At 38.2% G+C, this 15,236-nt stretch overlaps 1 protein-coding gene and 1 long non-coding RNA gene across 2 annotated transcripts in view; both read left to right on the forward strand.

Moving 5' to 3' along the window:
- The first annotated feature begins 2,036 nt into the window (after nt 1–2,036).
- Nucleotides 2,037–15,236, forward strand: part of LOC139971718 (enoyl-CoA delta isomerase 1, mitochondrial-like) — a 58,609-nt gene continuing 45,409 nt past the window's right edge. Inside the window, exons 1-5 of the mRNA XM_071978436.1 lie at nt 2,037–2,426; nt 2,898–3,035; nt 5,056–5,186; nt 7,266–7,412; nt 9,054–9,149. Of these exons, the coding sequence (XP_071834537.1) occupies nt 2,906–3,035; nt 5,056–5,186; nt 7,266–7,412; nt 9,054–9,149 (504 nt within the window). The 5' untranslated portion in view covers nt 2,037–2,426; nt 2,898–2,905. The remainder of the gene's footprint in view (nt 2,427–2,897; nt 3,036–5,055; nt 5,187–7,265; nt 7,413–9,053; nt 9,150–15,236) is intronic.
- Nucleotides 9,707–13,987, forward strand: LOC139971719 (uncharacterized). The gene is made up of 2 exons (XR_011794454.1): nt 9,707–10,232; nt 11,617–13,987. It is a non-coding gene; the product is annotated as an uncharacterized lncRNA (long non-coding RNA).

Consider the following 15,236-nt stretch of genomic DNA (forward strand, 5'->3'; position numbering starts at 1 on the left):
CTACGTAACGCCCCACATTACCCGTCAGCCCCACTTTTCAAGGTTTTAAGCCCATTACTTGTTCAGAATTTGAATAATAAATTCACTTCAAAAACATACCCATAATGTTGCACAAAATTTCATCTCATCTATGGATAACCAATATAGAAAAACCCCCTTCAACCCCTAACAGACCGGTCAAAATTGCACGAGTAGAGGGAAGTATGATGAAGAATGTTGGTCAAGGAATTTTCGAAAATTCAGACAGTTAATTTATTGGTGAACAAATATTAAAACCTTTTATAACGGCTACTATAAAACTTCGATATCATAAAAAAATACCAAACAATATGCTCGAGGGAGAAGGTCTCCATCCTCCCCCCCCCCCCCCCCTTGGCTAAGTGCCTGCGGTTAAAAATCTTGTAGGAAACAGGCCAAATGGAAACCCAGTGAACACATATCGATGTGGATCTGTCATTTACCTCATGCAGCATTTGTTATTTTCTATTATAGCCACACAAAAAAAATTATGCCACCAAATATTGGGGGGATATTACTGACTATTAGATACTGCCGTATATCCCCCACCTAAAATATTGGGGGGACATATGTCCCCCCGTAAAAAGTTTTTCCTTTTTTTTTCAAAATGAATAGCTAGACGGACCGCATCCGTAATGAAATTAGGTTTATATATATATATATAGGCTATATATATAGGCTATATATATATAGGCTATATATATAGGCTATATATATATATATAAACCAAATTTCATTACGGATGCGGTCCGTCTAGCTATTCATTTCGAAAAAAAGTAAAAACTACTTTTGGTCATATATAGTAACAAATTGTGTCAGGGTTAGACAGGCGCCTTGCGAGGGATTTGCCAAGGGAGGGGCGAAGCTTGTAGGCAAACTATCTAAGCGTAGCGCCACCATAAGTTGGCGCGAAGCGCAAGAGAAAATTTTGGCCGAAAATGCCTCCCAGATCGCTGGAAATGGCACTTCCCAGGCCTTGTAAGTTGCATCTAAGCATTTTCTATTTTGAAATTACTAGCGATATCATTAAAAATTATGCTAAAAAAAACTATGCCACCAAATATTGGGGGGATATTAGATACTATATCCCCCACCTAAAATATTGGGGGGGACATGTCCCCCCCCCGTCCCCCATGATCGCCGCCCATGGAACGTACGGTTTGCCTGAGAAAGTTGTAGTTGCAAGTAGTGTGAATGGGTTTAAGAATGCTTTGGACAAGCACTTTACGCATTGAAATCGGGTTTGTGTCTTCAGTTTTTTCTCTCTCCTATAGGATCCTTGATGGGGACTTGAGTGTCCCTCCTGATCCTTTTTTTCCCTACTAAACTAAACTAAATAGCCTGTCTTCCCTGTCTAAAATTCAACCGAGTCCCAGTCCATCAAAATCAATCAGCTTCTTTCCCTCTTCGAATGCAGTTTTTCTAAGCACAAATATATACCCACAAAAATACCATCCCAAGTTCTAACTTTCAACGTTCCGATGAGGTACATTTTGCTTACAGTGTCGACATCAGGTTCCGTCATCTTGCACATGTTCGTGTCATGCCGTACACGTACAGGCCGGATTTTGCTCATGAGGGTCCGGGGCCAAGCGATTGAGGGGCCCCTTTCAGCATAACTTGTAATATAAAGGATATCGCGTAAACTTAAATTCAGTTTGCGATGAGACTGTCGTATAGTGACTATCTTATACGATATATATCATATTGCCCATCTTTGTAAGACGGTATTTGTGAGGTCGGAATATGTGGGCCCCTGTACGTGGGGGCCCGAGGCCGCGACCACGATGACCTGAGTCTTAAATCAGGCTCTGTCAGTATTTGAATGCAAGTTTTTGACGAAAAGATGGTCCTATACAGACGGATTACAAATGAAGAATTTATCCTAAAATAATCTCGAGAATGAAATACCGAAATAAAATTTAAAAAATCATCTCGAGATTATCAATAGATATCGAGATCACTTGAATTCCTCGAAAACTAGATTCCGGGCCTTCGTTTAAGGCCAACTGAGCTGGCAATACGCGTCTTAGCCTATCCAGGGTAGTGTTATGGATATAGCGGGCGATGGTGACGCTTTTGTTATCGCTGAAGATAATCGTTCGGTCAAAGTCAAGTGCATACTATCGCTGACAACGTCACTTTAACGATTCGGTCGCAAACTGCCTTTTTTACTTTGGACTGTGATAGCCTATTGATATGTTGTATATCGCACTTCAGTGAGCCATATATATATATGTACATGTATGTGAGGTATCTACAGTAAAGCGGCAACCAACTTGCGCCGTAGGCATTATATGACTACCATTTTACTACTTTACCTGTTGTGACACTGTGTTCTCATCCCGGTTGACTTTCATCAAATTGTTTAGAAAATACTTTGAAAACGTTATTTCTTCATGTCACAGGTAAGGTTCTCTACTCACAAGTGGGCATCTACAGGCCAATATACCTACACTCGGATATAATAAGTGTGTTTAATTACGTGCACGTGTTAAAAATATATTTTTAAAATTCACAAATGAAGTAAATGGCATTTTCTCATAACAAAATTATTTCTAGAACAGTAAATTTATGGCTCTTTTCTGTATTCGTTTCCACGCTCAAAGCGGGGATAAAAACTTTTTTTTTTTTATGATCTCTACACAAAAACTTAAAGCTTATATGTATATATCTTTATGAGCCAGTTCTCGAGGTAAGTGTCGGATGCCGATTCCGGGTAACCAAACAGGAGGAATTTGCAAATGCACACTGAAAAAGACTCCATGCACCGTTCTAAAGGGGCAATGCCGTTTTCAACAAACACATCTTCCTCATTATTCGTATTTACATTTACAGAATATGAAGCTCATTATATTTTTCTTTTCGAAAATAAAAAGCAATAAAGATGTCAGTAATTTTGAGAACAGTGAAGTTACTACAGACTCCTGCGAATACTTGGGCTGCACAAACATGCCGGTGTCTCGCAGCAGAAAGACCAAAGTATGTTTCGGTAACACTGGACCCTGACTTTGAAGGTAAGTTCGGCCAATATTCTTAATACGATATCATACACAATACATTTGGCGCGGACACATGTATTTATTCCGCAAGTATATCGGTAAAATAATTATTCAAATCTGAACACAAACCCCCTGGCAAAGAGGACCGATTCCTACCTTTATATCTCGCCATAAGTTTCTGAAACATCTAAAGAATGATAGGCCTGTCATTTTTGTGTAAGTCTATGTGCATAATTTCACTTCAGTAAATATATCTGCAGGTTCCATGTTTTCGTAAACTATGTTGATATGCGCACTCACAATCAACCGATTAAAACTGTATAGATACCGGTAAATATAAGCAAGTTAAAGGCTGGCATAATATAGTTATTCCAAGTCCAATCTCGATACTGCTTCTTTCATTGATGAGATATGAAATTCTGAAACTTGTTAAGTATACTATATATAGTTGGACTTTAAACCAGGGAGCCATGCTACCCTAACGTTAGAGTAACAGTTCCCTGTTTAAACCATAAGTCTTTGATGTCATACATGTCGAAGAACAAATGAAAGTATGTATGTATGTATGTATGTATGTATGTATGTATGTATGTATGTATGTATGTATGTATGTATGTATGTATGTATGTATGTATGTATGTATGTATATGTGATCTTCCCGCAAGCAGGAACTCGCGAAAGAAGCCATGGAGGCTTGTAGACTCGCAAGCTGACCGAAGCCAATCTCTCGGCACACATCCATTTAACGTCCATGTCGGGAAGTTGTTATTGAACAACACCCTTGCCAGACGACACACATTGCTGTCGGGGGGGGGGGGGGAATCGAACCGGGGATCTCATGACTGGGAGACGCCGGCGCTAACCACTAGGCTATACACTCTGCCTTGATTTGCACGGATGTAATTTAAGAAGCGTCTACATCATTGAAAACTGAAAACATTTAATATATATGATATAATCGCGTGATTGTATAAACGGTATCTATTCAACGTAAAATAACGTAACGCTAGAAAGTTGCGTTTCATTCTACGGTTACAAAATCAAATAACAGCTTTTGTTGCAATTGGTAGTCCACGCATGACGTCACAGATGATTGCGCAATGCACTCACGGTAGTAAATATAGTTGCATGCATGAGATATGTTATATTTAGAATGAGCTATGAAGATGGAAGTTAGATCATTATGTTTTATTTCAGAGCTTCTGTGTGACAGTATTTTTTCTTTAAATCGCAGACAGTATGTTTCTACTTAAAATTTCCACAAAGTAATCAACCCTCTCTTTGTGGATACTTGGTTTGACCATGTAAAGTGCGCATGATGGTTCTAATACAAGGTGACCAGACGTCCCCGATTTTCGGGGACAGTCCCCGATTACAGTGTGCTGTCCCCGATGAACAAGTGTCCCCGAAAATGTCCCCGATTCGTCAAAATGTTCAGGAATTTCGAAAATATCCCACATTATTAGTAAAATAATTGTAAAAACAAATTTAGTCAAGTGAGCAGTCGCAGAACGGAACAGGTGGGCCAGGGTAAAGTGGAAACACTGTTAAAAAATATGCTAGATCGATCTAGCCTAGCACTCTTTCGACCGTATAATTGGCAACTACGGCGACACGACACTTATAGTGTGAGTATGAGCAACTCACAAGCTCTTAAAGAACCACGTAAAGTTAGTGAATTTCATCTAAAAAAAGCTACATTTTTGAAAATAAAATTGATTTAAATAGTGCTACTAAGTATAACCATTTTACATCTAAGCACCTTAGGCACTTGAAAATTTTTCAAAGGGGAGGGGGCCCCCTCCCCTTAGACCCCTCCCCCATATCAGTCACGCAATAAATGTCCCCGATTCCAGTCAGGAAAATATGGTCACCTTATTCTAATAGACAGGTGCACTATAACTTGCAAGTCTCACTGAGGGCCACATTGAGATAGTTTTTGAAGTAATAAAACATGGCTGACAATAGCATATTTGGTGGCAAAACCGTTCCATAAGATGAACTGAAAATGGATATATTGCACTCGTTTCTATAGGGTCAGTTGCAGTTGTCAAGTTACAGAAAAAGCCAGTCAACACTTTTTGCTCAAATCATCTGAGAGAAGTCACTAAAACCATCACTGACTTGGAGAAAGATGAGCGAGTGCGAGCGATGATATTCACATCAGTAAGTATAGTCCAGTCATAGCGCCGTTACATGATACTATCTTCAAACTGATGAACAATTTATACACTTCAGTTTTTAATCTTTGTTGAATTTTTTGGGTGCGTGGTGGGGCGGACACAGTTACTGAAAGTAACACAAGTATTCTTTAATTGATCTCACAATAGTAATTAACTGTCAGTAATAGCCTCTGAAGAAGATGCTGCAAGGATGGAAACGTCAGACCCTCTAACATTTACATCTTTACATACACAGCTTTCTTGGCAGTAGATATAAGCAGTTTGCTAACAGTTTTTTTTTTCTTCTCTCTTTTAAAATAGTTTTAAATAGGGTGAGAAAAATTGAAACCAACTATACCCGATATACACAGATCTAATAAACAGGCACCATGCATGGTATATATACACACGCTGTTATGGCGAATATTTACACACTGTAATAATGCTATAGGCCTATACATATACTTTGAACCATGCATGCAGAAACATTTGCGAATATTACTATTAAAATATTGTTTACAAGTTTTATTTATGTAAGTCAGAATTAGCGCAAGATGGAATGTATACATGTATGTACACGACTACGAGTTTGATACAGAATTGGTTAAGTCAAAGGTCAAGTAGAAGGTATCCCTTTCACATACTAATAATTATATTCTTATGATCTGTATCGATACAGTTTGTAAGTGTGTGTTTTCACGGGTTCAATATTTGCAAAACAGGCATCAAACTTACTTGAAAAATATGGAGGGCGGAAGTATCATTCCGCCTCCCCCCCCCCCCCCACTTTGCAAGTCAGAAAACCCATTTTTCCTTTTTAAATGAGAAACAAATCTCATTTTGAGCACCAAATTGCATCCGAGGCCACCTGGAAATGCAAAAAACACCCCCTCCCCTTAGACCCCTCCCATGCCGGCCATCAGTCTTCAGCCCCCCATTCAAAAGTACCTTCCTACTCCACTGGGCATAGTAACCCCACAGAAATCTTTAGAGACAAAATAAGTAATCATATTAATTGATACAGGGTATACTGTTTGCTCATGTATAGCACGTGGGGGCTGTGACGGATTTAAGAGGGAGGAGGGTACAAAAGGCGCGGCCCCTATTGGTTGTCGTGTCTGGTGTTTTATTAGCATATAAGGAAAATGATAAAAAGCCTTTATTTACGCTTTCACATCTAAATACCCCTAAAATGTAAATTTTCTACACGGGAAAGGGACACTTCTCTGAAATAAGGCCACCTTCCGGCCAGGATCCAGGATGTTTGGGTTGTTGTACTACCCCCACCCCCACCCCACCCCAGCTTCCTTCAACCTTACACAAAATTTCAAATGGATCTCTCAGCACAACCTGGCGATAAGTGCTAATTGTAGCCAACTAATTTACAGTCTAACTATGCATCGGTCATGCAACATTTGACATCTAAAGACTAATATGGGTAAGCAGGACCCACTTCATGGCAATCGGCTACATCGAACAACGGCCAAGTAGGGGAGTGCTGCTTACTATGCTGTCATAAAAAGTCAGATCAATACAAGCGTTAATTCCACATTAAACTCTGACTCGTAGTAAGCCAAAAAGGCTGGCCACGGCCGCCTCATTATGCTTTTAGGGAAAATAGTTATTTCACGGTCGGGTATAGACTCTTCATTACTAGGTTTGTTGGGACTCAGGAATACTTGTACTGTATATATAGTGCTTAAGTACATGTAGATTGTGGAAACGATTACGGAAAGTAATTAGATGTTATCATCTATAAGTATAGGTAAATGATTGGTCGGGACCATGCACCGATAGTTTGGCTGCATGTAAGAAATTTGCATATTGAGCGTTGTTTGCTGGCCGCGGCAGACTTTTGGTCAGTTCTCAACCGCGCTGGTCGAGTAATTGTGTTTTGTAGGCTACATATTGTATATTATATCCAGACTATGACCATTAATGACTCAATTATTCATGCAAAACAACCAGGAACATTCCAGCACGTTATGAAATACCCCACATATAACAGTGTAATTTGCTTCCACTCATATTTCTATTATTTGTAAAATGTTGACATATTTTTTTTCTTCATCATTTTTTGCAGGCCTTTCCTGGTGTGTTCTCTGCAGGTTTGGACATTATGTCGATGTACCAAAAGACTTATGATGAAATTTATGAATTCTGGTATGACATACAAGATATGATCATAAGTAATCTCAGTACCAACCTTATCTCAATTTCTGCCATCAACGTAAGTATAAATCCAAGTATTTGTCAAAATATTTGTTACATGGTCTACATACGTCCGTGGTATGTAACGCTTGTCATGCAATCAGTCCGCCTGCCTTCGTATTCTATGCATGCTTTAAATATATATCTCTTTTGTATCTTTGGTCATCTTTGCATGGGCGGCGATTCTGGGGGGGGGGGGAGTGGGGGATATATCCCCATGAAAATGGGTGGAGGGGATGTAATACACCATATCCCCCCCCCCCCACCAAATGCCATGGATAAGAATATTTTCATGCCTACATTTATGCATCATCGTGAATGTACGGCTCTTTTTTAGCTTCATTTCTCGCCTACCATGCATAAACGCAGTGCGATCTTTTCAAATAAAGCGTCTTTATAAAGCAAGAATAGTTGACTGTAGGCTTCATTGGCCCTATAACAACAAAAGGTATTATTGCGCCCACGGTATTGATATAGTACATATATGCACCCTCATAGTATTCATATTGGCCATATAGTAGGCCTACACACGTATATGTATACCCTCGAACATATAACTCATAACTATCTAATCATTAATCAAGTCCATTCGTGATCGCAGCTTAGCATGATGAGTAAACGCCTAAAAGTTATAGTATGGTATTTTGTCTGGCAATCTGAAATGTAGCTGTAATGCAGAAATATTTATTCCCAAACGTAAGCTGTTGTCAGTGAATAGTCGTAGTGAATACCTAACATAGCATTACTATGCACCTAAGACACATTACACAGATATTTTCAATGGGCAGGTTCAACCTCTGAACTCTATAGACCCCAAGACGCAAAGTGAGATGTTTTCAGGCAGGCGGGTCAAAATCCTACTTCCAGGACTGTCATTTAATGTCCCCATCCAACCAACGTGAGTACAGCTGTCCATTTGCAGAGATTGCAAACACTTTCCTCTCCTGGCAAATGGCAACGGAACTCGGGGATGGAGACTTAGCCTCCCCTATATTAATTTATTAGTTTTCATAGAGAAAGGAGTGGAGGGAAGTTTTGGTATCAGATGTTGATACCGAAGTTTGAACCAGGGACCTCCAATTGTCACCGCAGGCGAGCACTCTACCATCGTACTGCCCGGCCAAGTTAGCCTATGTTTGCTATAGGTCGTCGCGTTATTCCCTAAGTTGAACTCATCAGGTTTTCCCTAGCTAAAAAGCAAACGAAATGTAACTATGTGTTATTGTGTATTGCATGTGTATAGGCTTATAAAAGCCTGCATGAGGCTATTTTCTTCATCGAATAATATAAAAGAGCTCTCGAACATTCTAACGTAGCGCCTGAAACAAGATTGACAGGGGCAATTTTCCCAAAATAACACCCGAAATTAAAAAATAAAAGTATTTTGGATCCTGATTATCAGATATTTCGGACATGATATCCCTATTTTAAAGTTGGGTATATGCCGCTTGGAAACCTCGGGAAGTTCCGTTTCCGGCCATGTAGAGGGTACGTAAATCCCACAATTTTCTTGTACGCTTCGCGCCAACATATGGTGGCGCTACGCTTAGATTGTCAAAAATGTCATATCCCCCCCACTCGGAAGTACGGATCGCCGCCCATGCATCTTTGTAGGCTTACCATCATACTCCTTCAATTCTTCACACGTTTTCTTCTACAGGGTCACTGTGTAGCTTCTGGTTGTACCATTCCTTTTGGAAGTGATTATCGAATTATGGCAGAGAATAAACGCATAGGACTCAATGAAGCTAATTTGGTAAGTAATATAAATATATATATATATATATATATATATATATATATATATATATATATATATATATATATATATATATATAAATATATATATATATATATATATATATATATATATATATATATATATATATATATATATATATATATTAATATATATATATATATATATCAGATAACACAGTTAAGCAAAGCACCCTTAAATGAAATGATAATATAATGTCAGATTTTTGGACGTTTGCACAGTCTCTGGATGCTGGAAAATTGCTCCATTGACTTCTGGTGGATGATTCTTCTTTTTCTTCTCCTCCTTCTACTCCTCCTTCTCATTCTCATTCCCCTTCTTCTACCGATCATCATTATTATGGATACTTATATATTTATTATATTGATTGGGTTAGAATTTTGGTTCCTTGCTTTAGCAAAAGGAACCTATGCAGTCAGGTTGGCGTATGTGTGGGTGTGCTCTTGTTTAGACCTCGCAACCGATGACAGGCGCATGTATACACACCCATCAATTGATGACACACTAACAATCGAGGACGTCATCGGTTGTAACTATCATTACTCTCTTAAAATGTTAGACTGAAGAATTCAGTCTTCTTTGAGACTGAAATTTTTTTCAGTGTTATACACTGAGTTTAGACTGAGAAACACTCTACTTAGACTGTATTATCAGTTACACCGTTCAGTCGCTGTTTTGGACTGACTTTATTAACCAATCAGCTAATCACATGTGGCATGTCATCTTACCATTTTCAGTCTCTGTATTCCACTGAAAAATGTATCCAATCAGAGAACAGAAATGCGCCTACGTCATCCGAAAACTTGCAAATACGCCGCATAAAAATAAGTGTGACAACGAGCGCTACAACTTGTGTACATATATACTACTATATTCTTCGCTTAGCCAGGTACTCGCTGTACTGTACGTACGCACGCCGTACACACAGCTAGGCATGAACGAGACAGACGACCGTATGTCTAAGCTAGAGTAAAGGTTATAAATTAGCAATGGCTGAGTCTTTAAGAACTTTTCTTACAAATAAAGGTTTCCACGAAGAAGTGATAACAGTGTTCGAGGGTATGTATGTATGTTTTTTGTTGTTTTCCAATTAATACAGAATAAAAGCTTGGCAGTTCGTAACGTTAGTTATTCTAGGCTTGTGCGCGAGGTAGGCCTAGCTAGGCTGTACTATAGCAAATAGGGCCTAGGCTGTTGTTATAATTGGTGGGGCCTATTAACACGATCGTCGGGCGAATAAGCACGCCGGTCCTGCATATGTACCCGATCGTCGGGCAAATCAGCCCGCCTGTCCTGCGTATGTACCCGATCGTCGGGCAAATCAGCCCGCCTGTCCTGCATATGTACCCGATCGTCGGCCGAATAAGCACGCTTGTCCTGCAGTATGTACTCGATCGTCCCAAAATGAATCTAGGCCTAGGCTAGGTTAACCTCATAACAAATACTTGGACATAATAATGCTCAAGAAATTGCAAAACACAGTACTATTATGCATAGATTGTAAGCACCCTTAATTATTTGAAAAATGTAGTGACTGCTACAGCCATTACAGCATGAAGTTATCACGGTACCAGATCGTTGGGCAAATTAGCCCGCCTGTCCTGCATATGAACCCAATCGTCGGGCGAATAAGCACGCTTGTCAGGACTGCAATATGTACTTGATCGTCCCAAATGAATCTAGGCTAGGTTAACCTCATAACAAATACTTGAACATAATAATGCTCAAGAAATTGCAAAACACAGTACTATTATGCATAGATTGTAAGCACCCTTAATTATTTGAAAAAATGTAGTGACTTCTACAGCCATTACAGCATGAAGCTAACACGATTCTGTTAAACCATTACCATTGTATTTAAATCATGTGGAAACTGGAAAAGAATTGGTATGCTTTTGTTATTTTATTAAACATATAGTGGGCCATCAGTCTTTATTATAAGATTTTACAGTAATATTACCATTCACTAATGTTATGAAATCAGTTTCTTTTACAAGCAGATAGACATATTAGTGAAATCAGTAGGCTAAAATGTAAATCATATTCCTTGTTCACTGGTTTTCTATGCTGATGTAATGGAATCAGGAGATGTCATGAACAATTTATCCTTAAAAAGAGAAATTTCTGAAAACAACTAACAACAAACCTTGCTTGGTAACCATGTACCTGCCAAAATCAACATGATAACCCATAAATGTTAGGTTGAATTTGAATCCACCTTCACATAACACATCTCACCCGCCATGGATGACATATTGCTGCCTATCGTGAATTGATATATCTCCTTTGTACAATGCCAGTCATGTTCTTGTTTCTCCATTCTCTCCTAAATATTATTCTAGTCTAGTCTCTCTACCTCTCAACATATCTTTTTTTAAGAATGTTTTGATTTATACCATATTGCTTGTCCTTTATCACATTTATTTTTATCTTCACCAAACAGGAGGGCACAGATATTGAGAGTGCAGCACAGGGCAGACAAGGACAATATTGACAGCCTTTCATCCTATCTCTCGGACCAGAATTGAACCCCAAACAATTCTTCATTGTGGCAGATAAACTGGCCATTCCAGCTGGGACAGAGGCGTAGAACATACATTTAACATAGACTATGCTCCCCCTCTACAACACTAGTTTTGTGAGTTCCATGCTTCCATGGTGTATGGAATTTTGCAACCAACAGAAGTGAAGTCTCTCGTCCGTATCCATGCCACATCTATAAGGGCAGCCAGCATGGAGTTACTTCAAGGAGTGAATGTTACTTTTTTATTGCTCTGTAGTCCGGAACCATGTGTGTCAGCATGGAGTAGCTTTAAAAGGGTGTGAAGACTCGCGCAAAAAGAACGTCTAATGCCGGTAATCTGACCTAGTTTCGAATGAGGTGTAACAGAAGTGTTAGACACTGCCATCGATCCCAGAAAATACAAACACAGCTTGCTACCGTCGGTAATTAGACACTAGTGTACAGTCAGTACATACAGCTACGGTCAATACCCACATTACAGTGTATAAACGATACAGCGATGAACATCTCAGGTCCAGCTAAAGATATCAAGGTATCACGTTTCATTATTGTCTGTCTTTTTTAGCGACACGAACAAACATCACTTGCAAGCAACAGAAAGTTAACTTTTTCAGATGGCTGCATGCTGTTTGGGACAAATCTTCAATGCCTTTAAGGAGTAACTAACACATACCCTAAAACGTTAAATTGATTACCCGGAGTTTACAAACAGTTTTATATGAATAGGGAGGGCTCCAGAAATAAATATTTCATTGATTTTTGGTTTTTAAAAATGTTTTCTAATGATACTGATCTAATTATGAATGTAATTAAACAAACACCTAGTTGCCAAAAAAACTTTGTTGTATGATTTTTCGAGCATGTTATTTTAATGTTTACTTTAATGTTCCTACATTTCACTGCACTCACTATGTTGAAGGTTTATTTAATTAAGCAATTAATTAAGCTAATATTATTTATTGTGCACAATATTCCATAATTTGTTCCATGAAAAGCAAGTAACCTGATTATTATAAAGTCAGTAACTGTAGAAAATTCCATTTGAGAATATCCTTTCCTCATTATTCCCCCCCCCCCATTTTTTTTTAAATTTTAGTGATGTAATGAGTCAAAACTGTTTTCAATTTTTTAGTCGACTCTCGAGTGACATTTCTTTTTCAGCTAGAGGCCGACATTAAAGGATTCACGTGAGATAAATTATAAAACTTTAAAATTTGATTGAAATCCCAATCAAAATCACTATATATGATTACTATCAGAAAGTTAAGAAATAATTGAGGGTGGTATAATAGTCACATGTACTGTTTTTGCATACAAATTGCTTTATATGAATGCCATATCATGAAATCGTGAATGCAGTATATAATAGTTCATGTTTATCTAATAGCCATTATGAAGTTTGTGCCATTCTGTCAACTGCTTGCTTGTAACATTTTGTTTTGTGTGTGCTGGATAATGACTTTCAGCAATCGCCAATCTATATCATTGAAACACAAAGTATTAAATGTTCACCGCACTGATATATAGTTTGACCATTCCTAATATTTTATAAATAACCTGCTGAAAATTTGTCATATGTTTTCCCCATTTTGAAATCATTCTAAGAAAATTGTTGCTACTATACATTAATGATTTACAACTGGAAAAAAGGCAATGTACCAGATCCATTGTACTATCGTCGTGTTTCCATCCTATCCCTTTTGTAAAGGCAGGATCGTATAGTTACTATATCCTTTACAGTGGAAAATTTAAAGTTCAGTGAGATCGGGAGATGGGATCAGCTGGGTATATAACCACTCAATTTACAGCTGTGTTGTCAATGAATTCCAGGGTATTACCACCTGGTGGTGACATACAAAGAATTTAAAGTGCTTTCTGTTACAGTGGTGTTGCCAGACATTTGAATCTTGGTTGGTGATATGTCTATTTGTGAATTCCTTCTCGGGGGAGGGGTTCCCCAGGCCACCCATTGGCGACACCACTGATCTGTTCTCAGCTCACCTAATCCTTTCCAAAAAAATTAAAGAACATTTTAGATCCAGGCCCAATTCAAGCAGAAATTTGACAGATTAATATTGAACTGAAAATATGTCACTGTTATGTAAAGTATCTTTATAATTTGAACGTTTGTTGCAAAGATAACATGTTTTGTTGAACATCCCTCAGAATATTGTAGTTTTGATTTCTGTTTTTTTTTAATATATTAAAAATTATATAAGAATATATAAGTGGGTTAGTGGGAATAAAATTACTGTTCGGTGGATATTGACAATTATATTTCTTGATGGAATACCATTTTTAATGTACTTTGTGTGTGACTGTCACAATGATTTTCTGGTCTTTATAGCCTAACATGATTGGATGTGAAGGTGAAGTCACTCCATGAAGTAGCACCTTTCAGTAAATTCCCCTGCATTAACAGATCATTGAATGTTGTCTTGATGACCTTAACTGCATCTTTATTGAAGAATTCCAGCACTTAGCCAACACGGAGGATCTATAGAAAAGCTTGTTCAATCCAGAATTTGCAATTTATAAAATTGACAGTATAGCTGTGATGTGTAATAATTCAGTCTAAAGGACCGACTGTTCAGTCTGATATCAGTCTTATAGACTGAAAGTATTCAATCTTATTAAGACTGGTGCTGCAATAAATCAGTCTAAACTGCTGACTGTTCAGTCTAAAGTGGTTTGATTTTCAGTCTATTAGACTGAAGAGTATTTAGTCTAATTAAGACTGACCTTCAGTCTTTACATTTCAGACTGGAATTCAGTCTAAGTAGTCTGATCCCTTATCCCATCCATCATTAGACTGAAATTTCAGTCGATTAGACTGAAATTTCAGTCTCTTATTTTAAGAGAGTAGGACATTGCTCCAGGGGTACTTTTTAGTCTTTCTATGCCAGTCGTTTTTAATTTGGACACTGGTCACCACTTTGATATGATTTCAGAAAATTGTAAATGTATGGCTTTATATGAAGAGCGCCACTCACGAGTGTGTCATGTCATCGGTTATGTGAAAATCTACAATGCAAATTCAATCTGAAATCTCATGTCATCGGTTATGTGATATTCTATGGCTGTTAGTGTGTCATCAATTGTTTGGTGAGTATACAGTATGTATTACGCCCATGAGGAGTGTCTCTGGTTGGGACCTGTGTTAGCACCTCTTTGTTTACTAGGCCCACCAGTCCTATAATCATCCAATAGCCTAACTGGCAGGTATTCTTATTTGGAAAGGCCTAGATGTGCATTGGAGCATGAAAAGAGGAGTCTGTTGAAGATGTATAATGATTATACATTAATAATAATTATAATAATAATAATATATACACATTTATATAGCGCCAATATCCAGAGGAAATTAATGCTCAGTGGCACTTCTGCTCAGGGGTAAGCAACTGAAATAGATACCTTCTAGTATGCTCCTGAAAATGTTAGTGTTCGGTACTGATGTGCCGTAGAAGTTGGTTGCAGAGAGCAGGAGCAGCAATGGTAAACAACTGTCGACCATATGACTTGAGCTTCCAGTTGGGCAC

This window comes from Apostichopus japonicus, chromosome 8 (assembly GCF_037975245.1).
Source record: "Apostichopus japonicus isolate 1M-3 chromosome 8, ASM3797524v1, whole genome shotgun sequence".
Lineage (NCBI taxonomy): Eukaryota > Metazoa > Echinodermata > Holothuroidea > Aspidochirotida > Stichopodidae > Apostichopus > Apostichopus japonicus.